The 15400-nt window shown below is 34.8% G+C and overlaps 1 protein-coding gene across 2 annotated transcripts; it reads right to left on the bottom strand.

Moving 5' to 3' along the window:
• Window positions 1–151: 151 nt before the first annotated feature.
• Window positions 152–15211, bottom strand: LOC135764748 (E3 ubiquitin-protein ligase TRIM39). 2 transcript variants are annotated; one of them, XM_065275420.2, is made up of 8 exons: window positions 14712–15211; window positions 8827–9521; window positions 5192–5287; window positions 4569–4802; window positions 2955–3102; window positions 2606–2650; window positions 2441–2467; window positions 152–1580 (listed from the first exon to the last, which is right to left on the bottom strand). In XM_065275420.2, the coding sequence occupies exons 2-8, from the start codon at window positions 9505–9507 to the stop codon at window positions 1039–1041; spliced, it is 1773 nt and encodes a 590-aa protein (XP_065131492.1). In that variant the 5' UTR covers window positions 9508–9521; window positions 14712–15211; the 3' UTR covers window positions 152–1038. The 2 variants fall into 2 exon arrangements, with proteins under 2 accessions (XP_065131492.1, XP_065131491.1); XM_065275419.2 differs by lacking the exon at window positions 14712–15211 and having other exon boundaries at window positions 8827–9808.
• Between the last annotated feature and the right edge of the window lie 189 nt (window positions 15212–15400).

The following is a 15400-nucleotide window of genomic DNA, read 5'->3' as shown; positions in this document are numbered from 1 at the left end:
CGTCATCAGACAGCCCTGAGGTATTTTCTCTCCGACAGTTACTTTTGACATGATTCAACAAGTACAGTGTACAGTCAGAAAATACCGTTAGGATTTGCTTTGGGAGTTACCGAGAGCGGGAAAACGAGGACAGTTAATGGCGATTACAATGCACAGGTAACAGACAAGTTGGTTGTATTGTTACACGTAAATGACGTTTGTTTCACTACACTGTTGAGAACTTGGGCTCAGTGTCGAAACACAAGTACAGGCTAAGAAGAAGACAGATAAGGTGGAATGATATAAGTATGGTGGTCGGAGTTGTATGTGAGGCGCAGGGGGTGGGAAAGAAGAAAAAGAGAGAATTTACCTGCAGTAACTTGCTTGCCATTTGGCACAGATGCTCACAAAAGCACTCTCTACTACAGTGTGTATAAAAGTTTGGATATTGATTCGGTTAAATGAAATGTTTAATATTAAAACTACAAGATTCAAACAAAACAATATGATTTATTAATACTTATAGGTCTGACAGGCAGAGGATATTAATAGTGTAGTGTAGTGTTAAAGGGATAGTTCACCACAAAATATAAATTCTTTCATCATTTACTCACTTTCATGTTGCTACAAACCTGTATAAATTTCTTTCTTCTGATGAACACGAAGGAAGATATTTTGAGGAATGTTTAAACCCAAAGCGATCAGAAGCCCCATTACTTCCATAAAGAATAAAAGAATACTAAGTCAATGGAGCTTCTGATCGGTTTGGTTATAAACATTCCTTAAAAAAATATTCAAACTAACTCATCATTTGAAAGTTTTCGTTTTTTTGTGTTTAACTGAAGGAAGCCATACATCTGGGATGAGGGTGAGTGAATTCAAAGAGAGTTTTCCGATTTTGTTGAACTGTTCCTTTCATTTATTTATGAAAAGCAGATTTCTTGTTTTTAGTATTATGTGTTATTACTGAAAACTGTGCAATGTACTAAAGTCAACAGACCGAAAAATCCCACAACATTTCTGAGCAGATGTTCGGTCATTACAAAAGTTTCTCATTGTTCAGTCTAGATGGACAGGTGTAATTACCAGCGGTGCAATATTTTTGCCGTTTTTGATGGTACATGGACTGAGGAATGGATAAATGGCCTCTGTGAATTTATCCATAAAAGTGAAGATGTGCAGTTTTTCATCCACGTTATAAAATGACACTTGGCCTTTTTCATAGTCTACAAACACCCCTATCTTCTGAGGTTTCAGGCTGAGAGGTAGGGGAATGGATGGTTCATCCCTGAAGGAATAGTTTTTCTTGTCCCGCAAGCTAAGGAACCAGTAGCCGTTGCTGGGGGTAACAGTGATCATTCCCTTTCTGTTGATAAACTGACTGGCCACCCCCACGTCCCAGTCAGTTTTCGCACCCACCTCTACCTCCCAGTAGTGTCGGCCACCAGAGAATCCCTCACGCCCCAGTACGCAAACTACACGGTCAAAGCGTTCGCGGTTGTTGGGAACCAGTTGGTGCTTTTCACCGCACCACACCTTCTTTCCGTCGTCTGAAAGGATGAGGCGAGGATGGGCAGTGTTAGGGTCCAGGGTCACATCCACTGGTTGAAGAAGTCAAAATAACTATTTTTACTAAGTTGCAAAATTAAATAACAAAAACTCAGTAGAATTTTGATTAGCTACTTTACAATGACCTGGAATAATAAAAGTTAAAACAGAAATATATATATATATATATATATATATATATATATATATATATATATTAAATATTGAATTTTGAATTTATAAGTAATTTGAACCTTTTTGACTAGTTAGAAGTTGCTATAAATTATAAAAATAAACTTCTCACTACAATGCAAAAAAATAATAATAATAATAATAATTGCTGCACTTAAATGTTTAAGTTAAAACAATTTGAAAAGTCGTTTAAACTTTTCTGGCTAGTGAAGAGTTACAAAAATAAAAGAATAAAAATAAAATTGAATGGGCTTAAGTTCTTACAACTTTATTTTTTATAATTTATAGCAACTTCTAACTAGTCAAAAAAGAGGAAACAACTTATTAATTTAAGTTGTTTAAACTTAAACATTAAAGTGCAGCAAGTAATTAAAAAAAATTGCAAAAAATTATAAAAATAAAGTTAAATTAGCTTAAGTTATTTACATTATTTTTATAATTTAAAGCAACTCATCACTACTGAAGAAAATTGAAATTAAAATTCAATTAAATTCAAGTTGTTTTAACCTGAAAATTATGGGCTTTTTAAACATAAAGATTTTAGGTTATAGATGCTGTGACTAAATGTATTACATGTTTAATGACAACAAATATTCTCTCAATTGTTATGAGGTTGTGTACATGTATAGTGAAATGCATAAGAAAAACAATAGAGTGTTTAACTTGTATGTAAATATTTATGACTATACAGTAGATATAGGATAAATTTGTTATCTCGTACCTGCATATTCTTGTATTCTCTTCACTTCTGCAAAAGAGTGAAATAAGATGATTTTTTAAGTAGAGATTGAAGAAAAATTATAAAAATATATAAACAACATCCAAGAACAATAGTTTGAAAATAAATCATAGATAGATGATGTCTGTCTTTTAAAGATAAACTTACTTGGGAGAGACTTCATTGGTGATTGTTCAGTGAACACCGAAAGACCTAGAATAGAAATAATAAGAAAGTTTCTTGAAAAAAACAATGTTTCCCGGACAGGGCTTAAGTGAGATCCAGACTAAAATGCATGTCATTTAAATCAAAACTAACTTGCACTCCCATTTCTTAAAATATCAGTGCCATTGTTTTATTTTATGCACACCAGTAAGGATTTTCACAAGGTATGTTTGTAAAAACTCTTTAAATGTTCTAATATAACTAAGGCCTACTGTGCTACCAACATGCATTCGATTATAACAAAATCTGCCACCAGATGGAGCTGTAGCTTAGTTTTAACACAAAAACCTACTCATTGCAGGTAGTTTCTGAAGTTCCTCCTTAAACTGTTCAAGTAGCTGACAGACAGAAGTGTAAATGGCTTTTGTTCCAAAGTCACAGGTCACTGAAACATCTGTCCAGTCTTTCATTGACAGCGGGGTATTGATATCAGAATAGCTCTGTTGGAGAAAAGCAAGAGATTGTTGTTTCAATGATTAAGTTTGTTGTGTCTGTAATGTTTAAATCAGTGGTCTCCAACATTTTGCCCGCACGGAGTCTGTGAGTTGCCCAAAGCACATTCTATTAAGTCTCAATTGTAATATTTATTTATTACATATTTTTATATTAGCTTGGCTTCTTTTATGTATATGAACATTGTAAACTATGACAAAACTATCAACAAATAAAATAAAATAAAATGAACAAGTAAAAGTTTGAGTAGACTATAATAAAAAAGTAACTCTCCAGATTGTTTTATAAATGTTTGTAGCCCTTGCTCACAAAAAGGTTGTAGACCCCTGGTCTAGATTGTAATTTGATTTAACAATTATTTGTATTCCCTGATAATAAAAGTCTACCCCAGCTCTAAATGCCAACATTTTAAAAATCGCATTTTAAAAATCCTCAGGGCAAAAACAATATAATTGATCCCTGCCTTAGAAAGTACCACTAATGAGTTTTAACTAGTTACTACAGAATAAATAGGGAACCAGATAGTGTAGATGATACAGGGGTCGGCAAGTAGATGGTGGGCCACAACATAGACAAAGGAAGTTGCTTCTGGAAATTTCCCTTATTTTCAAATTACTTTATTTCGATTTTAAAGAATTCGTTATCTTTTTAGTGGTGCTGAATTATTTGTACTGTGGGCTGTTTATATTGCAGAAAACTACCAAGGAGGATTAGGGTCAAGCTAAAATAAAAAATAAAAACAAAGTCAATATAACAAGCATAAACTCGTAATATTTTGAAAATAAAGTCAATTATGAGAATTAAGTTGTAAGGTTTCGGGAATAAAGTTGTTATATTTTGAGAATAATGTCATGTTTTACATTAACGTGTTTTAAGTGATGTAAACAAGCAGACCTGCAAAGCAGATACCAAATTACATACCTGCCTTATTAAAGTGCACCTATTTCATTGCTAAAAATAACATTATTTTGTGTGTTTGGTATAATACAATGTGTTTGTGTGGTTTATGGTTTAAAAACACATTGTTTTCCACATACCGTACATTTTTGAAGCTCCAGATATCCCTGTCTTTCTAAAACGCTCTGATTTTGTACAAAACTCATTGATCTGAAAAGTGCTGTGACCCTGATTGGCCAGCTAATCTCTACGTTGTGATTGGCCAGCTAATCTCTATGTTGTGATTGGCCTAAAAACCTTTGACGTCAGCTGGGAACGTCATGCTCCTTACTATGTTTGAAAGATTTGCTCACAATGCAATGCTTACAGGAGTTAACTTACAGGCTGTGAGCCTGAAGTGGGAGGAATTATGATAATGTCAGTCATGTCCATGTCAACAAGTCCAGGAAGTTAACTGTTGCCTACAATCTGTGTGTTTGTTGTAGTCCAAGAAAAGAGACTCACTGGCTACCTGTTGCCGACCACTGGTGTACTGAAATGTGAACTGTCTACAAACCTTCAGTCCAGTGATGTAGTCTTTAGTTTGGGCCACTTTGCCTAGCGCAGCGCTCCTCTTCCTCAACTGTGTGATCTCCTCCTCCAGTTCTCTGATAATCACCTCAGCCTGCTGGTCAGCAGAGCGACGATTCTTCTCAATCTCTTCCAACAGCCCTGCCTGGCTGCACTCCATGGATCTCACCAAAGTCCCGAAAACCTGCATGCTGCGTTGTGCCTCACGCTCAGAGAGCATCTTGAGTCAAAGGTGAAGAAAGAGTGTGACAGAAGGAAGAGAGAGAAATGTTTATCATCATATATGTAGATTTGTAACAGCAAAAAGAGAAACATATTAAATGCCGGTTATAATTAAATATCTGCAAAGAAGGAGACAAAAGAGGCTGTCAGTTTCAGTCATTTTCATTGATGCGTTTGGCAGATGGTTCTTTCATCCAAGTTTACATTACATTGAAAGGTATACAGTTCATGCATTGTCTATCTTAATAAACTCTTCACCGTTTCAGCTACAGAAATGCTTTTGAGCTTGACAGAAGAAAGAATAAATACACAGACTGGTTCAAAACATTTCTTCAGACCAGGCCTTTTTATGATGTGGGATAAAAAAAGACTGTAACTGTTACTTACTTTGATTTCAGTCAGTGATTGTTTGATATCCTCCACTTTCTGCAGTCTTTCTTCTGTCATCTCTTGAATCTCAGACTCTGTGGTACTAATCTTCATCTGTGAGGAATAAACAGGAAATGATGCAGCAGGACGTGCCCTAAATTAGTAATGTCAAGTGTAATGTGACACTTTAGTTTCAAACAAGTGATGTCAATTTTTAAATTTTAACATAGGACTGTTTCTCTATATTTGGGAAAGTGGTCTCTAGTTATTAGTAAATTGAGTGGACCAAAAATGTGGACCACTTTCTTAAAAGTAATTGCAAAAATTGGTATGAATAGTTAAGTCAGTTCACCATTCTTGATTAGACTTTTTTGACAACCCTGTAAAAAGTGAAGAATAACTTCAATTGGTAATAAATGAAAAATAAGTTTTATAAACTTAAATTTTGTGACTTAGGGCCCCTATTCTAACGATCTAAGCACATTGTCTAAAGCACACGGCGCACTGTCTAAATGGGCGTGTCCGAATCCACTTTTGCAAATTTAACGACGGGAAAAATGGTTTGTGCGCCGAACGCACGGTCGAAAGGGTTGTACCTATTCTTTTAATGAGTAATGGGAGTGTTTTGGGCGTAACGTGAAATAAACCAATGAGAGTCTCAGCTCTCATCCCCTTTAAAAGCCAGTTGCGCTGGTGCTATGTCTAATCCCTATTTATAAAGCGGAATTTGGAGACTGAAAAACTAAGGGGAGGAAGAAGATCCCCAGTTTAAGATTAATGTTAAATAATTGTGTTGTTTTTCACTTGTATTGAAATTGTTATTTTTTGATTAAAACCTTTAAAACCCGTTTTCTTTTAGTCATGGAAGTAAAAATAGGAGGCTTTTAATTGCTGCAAATGTATGGCTATCCAATATCATCAAAAATAATTTACAAGTATGTAAGAAAAGGTTTGTACTTTATTTGTAACAAACAGGAGATAAAGAATTTACAAATGTGCGGAAAGTGTTTTTGTGCAGCTGCGCATCCATGTGTGTGATAAGCAAACCCGCATTTTCGTCCCGTTTATAGACGCATATTTCTAATGCGGTCATTAAATAACACAAACACTATTGTGCCATAGACTTTAGAGCAGGTTTTAGTTGGTCAATGGCGTAGTCTATTTTAGTTGCCTCAAAATAGCAACGCGGCAACAATGCGCCTGAACACATTTTAGATCAGAACGCCCATGGACACAAAAATTGCGCTGCATTGCGCCAGGTGTATGATAGAGCCCTTACAGTGAAAAAATAAAGGTCCAGTGTGTTTTAGCGGCATCTGGTGGTGAGATTGCAAATTGCAACCAACCTCAACTTCAAAATGCAAAGAGAAGCTACAGTAGCTATCACAGGGAAAACATTTCGTCTGAGACAACGTAGGGATAAAAGGCGCTCTGTAGAAAAGTTTAGCATAACTCCCTTTGTGCCACAGAAGAAGAAGCATTATAAACGCTTTTCCAGGAAATATCTACAGGAATATTTATATCGCTGTTCTTCAAATTGTTTAGGTATTTTCATGATGATAAAGAATATTTTGAATGATTTTTATTTAAAGAGTGTTGCTTTATTAAATGCACCTTATAAACGACTCTAACTCATAATGATTTTAGATTGATAAGGACTTCCTACTGACCAAATGCCGTAATATACGCACAAGCTGTGCATAGAACAAAGAATCGCAAGATCATTGACAGGCATTTTTAATGGGACACGCGATTTAAACGTTACATCCCTACTGTATAGCGCTGTTTTCATGTTTTAAAAACGGGCTGAAGTCTTTCTTGTTTTAAGTGTCTCCTTCAGAAATACATATCAAGTTCTGATTGTGTAGCTTGTTTAGTGTGTTGTGATCCGACAGCAGCTTAGCTTAGCAGAGCTGTTTGATATTAGCTGCCGACTGGCATATTCCTGTGGGCGGAGTTTAGTCAAACGCTCTTGACATCATTCAACCAGGAAGTAGAGGACTGTAGTCCAAACGGCCCGTTCGCTGTAGGCTTTGAAATGGGAATTCTGTTAAAGAAAATATATCGCCTGGAAGTGAACTTTGAGCTTTATCATTTTACAGGTATTATTTTTGCTCAGCAACATTATACACCAACTAAAGTTTGAAAAATAGGATTAAGAAAACCGTGACCTTTAAAGACAGTATTTTAGGTTTTACCAATTGAAGTAATTGTTAAAGTTTTTTCACCTCAAAGTTGTCACCTAAAGTGTAAAATTTCAGTTTATACAACTATAATATATTTTTTAGGTGTGACCAGTTGAATTACGTTTTAGTAATAGAGCAGAAGAGCAGCTTTCACTTTTTACAGTGTATATTATATTGCATTTCTGTCAAGAGATCTTTCTAAAAGTCCCACATTGCACCTTTAAGGTGAAATATTTCAAAACAATTACTTCAATTGGTAACACCTGCATTTTCAACTTAAAGTGAGAAAATTAAAGTAAAAAAATTCACATTTGTAGTCGTTACCAATTGAAGTGTTTTTTATTTGACCCAACTTTTAAAGTGAATGAAATATGGATTAAAAAAAGTTTGGCTTAATGCAAAATAAATGACGTCATTGTTAAGTTAGTACACCTGTTCACATAAACCAAACTGTTGAGGCTGCTGCCATTTTGGATCTTTATTTGTCCAAGTGATAGATGCTGGAGGTTTTAATAAAATGTTAAATTAAAAGTTGTAATTTTGATTTAGCTGAGTGGTCTTACATTTTCCTTCATACACTGAGCAAACACTTTCAACCAGCGACTCACAATGCGTACAAAAACCTAAACATTTTTAATAAGTATGTTTCCTGGGAATCTAACCCCATGATTTTGATGTCAATTTTTGTTGTTCTTCAACATTTTGTAAACACTGTAAAAAAAATCTGTAGAAATTACAATGTTATTGCAGCTGGGTTGCCGGTAATTTACCGTAGATTTAAAATTATTTTATTTACTGGAAAGAGTTTGTTCAAAGTTAAATAAATTTTAAATATTAACAAGTCTTTATCTTTACAGAATAAAACTATACAATAACAGCCTCATGCAAAGCATTCTGGGAACCAGAAATCATCATCAACCTTTTTTTGTTTTTTGCTTCAGATTTTGTTTCCCAGAATTTTTTGCTTGATGCTGTTTTTTATTTTTACTCTGTAAAGACAAAGACTTGTAAATGTTTAATGTTCATTTAACTTTGAACAAAATGTTGCCAGTAAATAACATACATTTAAATCTACGGTAAATTACCGGCAACCCAGCTGCAATTTCTACGGATTTTTTTTACAGTGAAGGCTGAACTACAGAATAGGGAAAAGTGGCAGAATATGACAAAATGGATGTCTATTGGAGAAAGTAGGATACACAATTAACATTTAGGTATACAGGATAATGGCCTGGTGGTATTTTAATTGTTTAATATATATATATATATATATATATATATATATATATATATATATATATATTTTTTTTTTTTTTTTATAGATTTCCTGTACCAAACTACATATAATTATGACTGACATACATTTATGAGGTATGCATTGGGGAGGTTTTTAATTAAAATGCTAAAATTTGTATTGTTTTATCTATTAAAAAGGTGTGAATGATCATTTTTGTTCTTCATTCCTACCTTATTACTTTGCCACTCGTTCTCAGCGCAAGTGATGTTGTGTGATTGATGTTCTGTTTCTCCACACTCCACACAAATGCACTCCAGATCAGTTTGACAGAACAGCTCCAGGTTTCTGTGGTGTTTTGGACAAAGAGGCACTTGCATGGCATCTGCAGCCCCGCTCAAGGTAAACCTCCGCAGAGACACCTTGTTCGTAATAAAAAGAGTCTGGGTGTCATCAGTACTGTCCTCGTTTACTGTCACGGTTTGGTCAGGTCCACTTTTGATGCGACAGGTATGAGAACTGAAACGCCTGGCAAATTTCCGCTTCAATTTAGTAAACACATCACCTGGAAGATGCCCTGGCTCTTCTGTATCATCCACTGACCCCTGTGTTGTTTCCTCTTCCTCAAACTCCTCATCTCCCTCGACTCCCCCGTTGGCCCCCATGTTGCTTGTCATCTGCTTGAACTGTTCTGTGATTTCGCGGAGGGTTCGATTAATGTGGAGATCGGGCTTTCTCTTGAATGCCTCCTTGCAGAGGGGGCACAGGCAGTGCTTGGATGAATCCCAGTAGTTATCGATGCAGGCCATGCAGAAGCTGTGGCCGCACGGCGTAGATACAGGATTGTTAAACACATCTAAGCAGATGGAGCACAGCAGATGGTCTTCGGAAAGGAAGCTGCGTGAGAATGGCATGGCTGCGAGGAGAACTACAGGAGATGAGAAGAAAGATGTGGAAAAGAATATGATTTGCATGTTCAGATAGTGTTTCTTGATAAACAGTGACATATAACCTATGCAACATGCTTTTTGTGCATTGGCTTTAGCAGTGGCTTCCTCTGTGGTCTACAGCCATGCACGCCACTCGTGTTCACTCTACGTCTTGTGGTGTCAAACACCGCAGCTTGATTTTATTTAGCCATCTGTGCTGAACCTTCATGACCATTTTTGTCTCTAATCACAAAACGCTCTTGACGAGGTGTTAACTTCAGTCGACGTCCTGGACATCTCAGGACATCTCAACCTAAACCTACCCTAAACCCCAACCCTTACCATAACTGAACCCTAAAATCAGATAGAAATGATATGTGAAAAACAATGGTCTAGAAGCAGCTAATCCTGGTTTTAAGCTTAAACTTAAAAAAAACTGCAAACTTATTTCTGAAATCTGAATGGAATGTTGTCCCAGGGTCAACATAATGTTGCCATTAGGACATCAACCACTTGGCAAAATCAGGAGAGCTGCGAACTGAACATTTTTGAAAACCCCTGCCAGTGTGAGGTTTGTTAGAAACGCCGGTTGCAGTGTTGTCGTGTAAACAGTACAACCAGGGTTTTTGCTTCTGATTAAGGCTTTTCATTGGCTAACGTGGCTTTACGATTAGGATTATATCACCGCCTGCTGGTGTGGCATGCTCTTGACAGCGCGTGATCGCATGTTTTTGCGTGTTCATGTAGGCGGAGATTTCTTTTAAACCGAGCATGTGAGGAGGGGTTTTTTTTAACCACAGGAGGAAAAACTCTGGTTATAAAAATACCCGTGTCCATGTGGACTAGGCCTAAAAAAGGATGTGTTAATTTTAACACATTGTTTTGTGTTATCCTATTTAACACATTATGTGTCATTTCGTGTTGATTTTGAGTTCAAATAAATAAAAGGGACAACAACATTTGAATTCCCAGAATTCATGTGGCTGGTTTATTTTGTCTGGATTACACTACACAACTTTGTTGTGACCACGCTGTTTAACAACATTTAAGTTCCTGCAAGTCATGTGCCCGGTTTATTTTGTCTGGATTGCGTGACACAACTTGGTATTGAAATACACAATTTAACAACGTTTAAAGGGACAAATCTAAAGTCTGTCATCATTTACTCACCCTCACGTTGTTACAAACCTGTATAAATCTCTTTGTTTTGATAAACAGGAATAAGATATTTTGAGGAATGTTTGTAACTGTAACCAAACCATTCATGAGCCCCATTCACTTCCACAGTAGGGAAAAAGAATACAATGGAAGTGAATGGGGCTCACAAACGGTTTGATTACCAACATTCCTCAAAATATCTTACTTCATGTTCATCACACAGCAACGGATAAAAATAAAATAAATCAAACTTAAGAGACAAAACCATGTACCCTTAAGACAAGACAAGATCCTTACAGGATCCTGACAAAGTAGACACAAGATGTGTTATTTTAACATATTAATCTTAACAGCATTTGTGATGATTGATTAGATTAATTCCCTAGTAAATTCCTGTTAATTACTTTTGCTTACATATTCATTGGGATGTTCTCATTTTCATCTGCATCACTTCAATTGATTTAAATGTGTTATTTTTGTATCCTAAAGATAAGTGACTTTCAGTCTTTTGTTACTAAAAACAAATGTTAAATAAAACTGTTCGTAAAAACAGAAGCAAATTGGTCTCATATTTACTAACAAATGGAAAAAATATTTTTCAAAGTGGGTGTACTCATTTATGCAGAGCATGACCCTGGACCACAAAACCAGTCATAGCACAGGTACATTTGTAGCAATAGCTAAAAATACATTGTACATTCTATAAACAGATGTGTTGAAATCAACACATCTCTGTGTTATTATTGGAACAACACATTTTGAGTTATTTTTAACATAACTTGTGTTGTCCCTTTCATTCATTTTAATATGAAATAACACATGTGTTAAATGGCATGACACAAACAATGTGTAAAAAATTAACACATGATTTTTTTAAAGTGTAGACTTTTAAAACAAATTTGTTAAAATAACACATATTGTGTCTAGTTAATGACAACACATCTAACCAGTCCCTCCAGAAAAACGCGATTATGCGATGGCATGATTCAACGCATAATCAGCCAAAGTCCGCATATTTATGCGGGGGGCACATTTTTCAAATACGCTGCACTTTCGCAGCATAAATTGCAGATTTCTGTGCGCAAAATATGCGGGCTTGCATGATTTCATGAAATAATCACATACTGTATATAGTTGAAAAATGTTGCATTTACTTTACACAAGCGCACTCATGTCCCCTGTTGCCATGGGAATGTTATGATGTGATGTGATTATGTGACATGAACATCATTCAAAAGCTGCAAACGGTTTTTGCAAGTACCCACAATTTTTGCAAGTTTCTGCAATTTCATTGCATAAAATGTGTTAAATAGAAAAACACAAAACAATGTGTTCAAATTAAAACATCCTTCCTTAAAGTGTATAGTGTCAAAATTATTGATTATTTTTCATTATTCAAAGGTATTTTAAGTAATATCTTGTTCCGTGAAGATGTTTTGTAAATTTTCTACCATAAATATATAAAAATTCATCATTAGTAAATAAAATGACAGCCTAATTTTAATCTCAATACTTCAGTCTCCTCAGAGACTTAATTTTTCCCATATGAAGCCATTTTGTTGTGAAATTGTGAAATTTAAAGAAAAGTTTTATATTTTATTTTACTTTACTAATTTTTTTTGTTTAATTGTAGCTTACAATAAATTGATTGCAACTAGGGATGCACCAATACCGATACTGGTATCGGCCTCGATACCACATTTTCTAAAGTACTCGTACTCGTTAAAAGTCCCCCGAGACCTGGAATCGATACCACGGTCTGAGAAATGTCTGTTTGAGTGGCATTTAAGGGGTTAATGCCTCTTGTGTTGTCCAAAGAGGCAGAGTTTGCAACAAACTGGAAAACTAGTCCTTTGTTTTTTTTGTTAAATTATATGACTAAAGATGTTACCTTTAAATTTAAATCATGTTTTTTTATTTAGTACTCGGTATCGGCAAGTACTGAAATGCAAGTACTCGTACTCATACTCGTATTCCAAAAAGTGGTATCGGTGCATTCCTAATTGCAACCACTTACCTTAAAAAAAAATTGATTCAATTCAATGAATCATTCTTTTCAGTGTATCTGCTTAAGAGAATTAAAAATATGGATGGTAATAAAACTTTGCTAAAACAAGAAAGCTAGGCTTTTGTACAATATTTGTACAACTTATGATAAAGTAGGTTGAATTGACTTGCATAATTAAGTTGTGTAGTCAATATGCGCTCAAAACTAACAAAACATTGCTCAGGTGCGTAAAACAAACAGTTTGTTGAGTCCAATACGTTTTAGGAATTGTCCGCACACTGAAAAATTCAATCTGACCAAAAAAGGTCTATCAAAGATATTTTCTATTTATCATATGCAAGAGTGAAAAAGTGCAAAGTGTATAAAACAGACCAGAGCGCAGACGTTTCAGCCCATGCTTACTTTAATGCATTACTAAAATAACAAAGCAACATCTCACTTAATTGGCGCACTTGCAAATTAGGTGATCTAAGAGTCAATAAGGGATAATTGTAATGCAAGATGTTTCCCTTCACAAAAAACCTGAAACGTCTGTTTTATACACTTTGCACTGTTGTCACTTTTTCACTTTTGCATATGATAAATAAAAAATATTTTTAATATACCTTTTTTCGTCTGATTGAATTTTTCAGTGTGTGGACATTTTCCTACAACATATTGGACTCAACATAATTAAGTTGTTTAAACTTCATGCTGCCATTTTTTACAGTGTGTGTTTACTTTGTTATACAAGTGTTTGTTTATTTTCTGTGACAAACATTTTAAATGTTAATAGGCTTTATGCCCAGCTGCACTACATCCTGAACTTCAGCCAGCTCCTTGTTTCCTGTCTGCCATTATTGGACAAACTGATTAATCCAGGTGTGTCTGATTATTGTTGTTGTGACTACTGAGGTCAGGCACACCTGGATTAATCAGTTTGTTTGTGACTACTGAGGTCAGGCACACCTGGATTAATCAGTTTGTCCAATAATGGCAGACAGGAAACAAGGAGCTGGCTAAAGTTCAGGAAGTAGTGCAGCTGGGCATAAAGCCTATTCCTACAGACAATACTCATTTTATAAAATTATTAGAGAATTAGGATCAGTTTTAACAAGTCCAAATGTCTTAATAAGAAAGGTAAATTGCACTTAATAAGAAAGATAAAGAAAATAGTTTTCTAACCTCTAACCAGGTTTTCTTTACACTGGCTAAAGCATGGACATTATTCTGTCAGCATGCAGAAATTATTTTAAACATGACTTAAGTAATGATTAATTGCATTGAACAAACACCAACAAAATATCAAGCCAAATGGAATTTATAAATAAATAATTCTGTTATTCTAATTTTTTTATTTTACTTTAACTTTTAATACCCATCACATTTATTCAGTATTTTTTACAAGGTGCAATCTTTTATTGGTAGGAAGCCTGATACACTGAAAAAAAAGATTCATTTAATTTACTCAATTTTTTTAAGGTAACTGATTGCAATCAATTTATTTAAGCTTTAAACAGAAAAATTAGAAAGTCCAAACAAAACAAAAAACTTTTGTTTAAATTTAGCTTAAATAAATTGATTGCAACCACTTACCTTAAAAAAAGTAAATTGAGTAAATTGAATGAATCATTTTTTTCAGTGTATATCTAATAGCAATAACATTCACATTGTAAAAAAATGCAGCATGAAGAAAGTTTTGCAAGTCAATTCAACCTGTGATAAGTTGACTTAGCTTATAAAAACAAGCTGAAATTGTTAAACTTATTTTTTAAGTTAAAGTACCATAAAAATATATGTTGATTTTACAAAAATGCTGCTCTTTTACAGTACATGTATTTAAAGGGTCTTCTATTTGTTTAATTGTAGGATACAGCCAGATCATTCAGCATTTCGGTAATGCACACCCAAATGTTGTACAGAAATCAATAAAAACTTTAGTATGGTTAAAATGCAGTTTCAAAGTTAATATTAAGTCTTCTATCATCTTTGAAAACATAAAGTCACAATATAATATCATAATAACTAAGTATTTGTAAATTACCTCTTTAGGGTTCTTCTTTAATTCAGATTTGTACTCCTCTTGCGCTATATCCAGGTAATTCAGTGGTAGAGGTGTGCAAGAGTGAAAAGCTTACATGTGCTTGGCTTTTGGTACACTGATCTGCACCTCCTTCCTAACCCCCACATCTCTTTCTTTATCTGCAATACATTCTAGGTTCAAACCTGTCAGTCAAGATTCCATTCGATTACAGTACATGCTTGACTCGAATACACCTCTTTGTTACGTTATGTTCAAAAGAGTCTTTTTTGCAGAAATATAAGAATTTTGTTCCTGTGAATGACACTGATCATATCAATATCTGGGATCCTAGTGATGAAGTGAACTAAAGGTCAGTCGAGGAAAAACCTGATGTCATTTTAAATGAGCAGACAATCAAATGTGTTTTGAAAGTGAGAGCCAGATGTCATCACAAGGTTTATAGGTACATTCTGTCTCGATAAAATTGCTTCATTTGAAGAATGGTATTTCAGCTTAATGCTACTCTACAACTGCCATAAATAGTAGGAAAGTGCATTAGAGAGCACAAGATAAGCAATAGTAAAAAAGACAACAAGTAATCAGGGCAAACTGGTCACGCACAACAACATTGCTGAGGTTGGTTTCGACCAGTTCTCGCATTTTCTAGTGTCACTTGTTTGTGTCACGTTTAAAAAAAACATATTTACTTC

This window comes from Paramisgurnus dabryanus, chromosome 2 (genome assembly GCF_030506205.2).
Source record: "Paramisgurnus dabryanus chromosome 2, PD_genome_1.1, whole genome shotgun sequence".
Classification (NCBI taxonomy): Eukaryota; Metazoa; Chordata; class Actinopteri; order Cypriniformes; family Cobitidae; genus Paramisgurnus; species Paramisgurnus dabryanus.
This window is presented reverse-complemented; position numbering and strand designations above follow the sequence as displayed.

Bases quoted from the DNA above. Each gene is read 5' to 3' on its own strand.
- LOC135764748 (XM_065275419.2), bottom strand. From the start codon at position 9,600: ATGTCACTGTTTATCAAGAAACACTATCTGAACATGCAAATCATATTC. The intron at 5,288-8,826 runs GTAGGAATGAAG...TATTCCTCACAG, and splicing joins ACGAGTGGCAAAGTAATAAG to ATGAAGATTAGTACCACAGA. The intron at 3,103-4,568 runs GTTTGTAGACAG...TTTCTCCAACAG, and splicing joins ACTACATCACTGGACTGAAG to AGCTATTCTGATATCAATAC.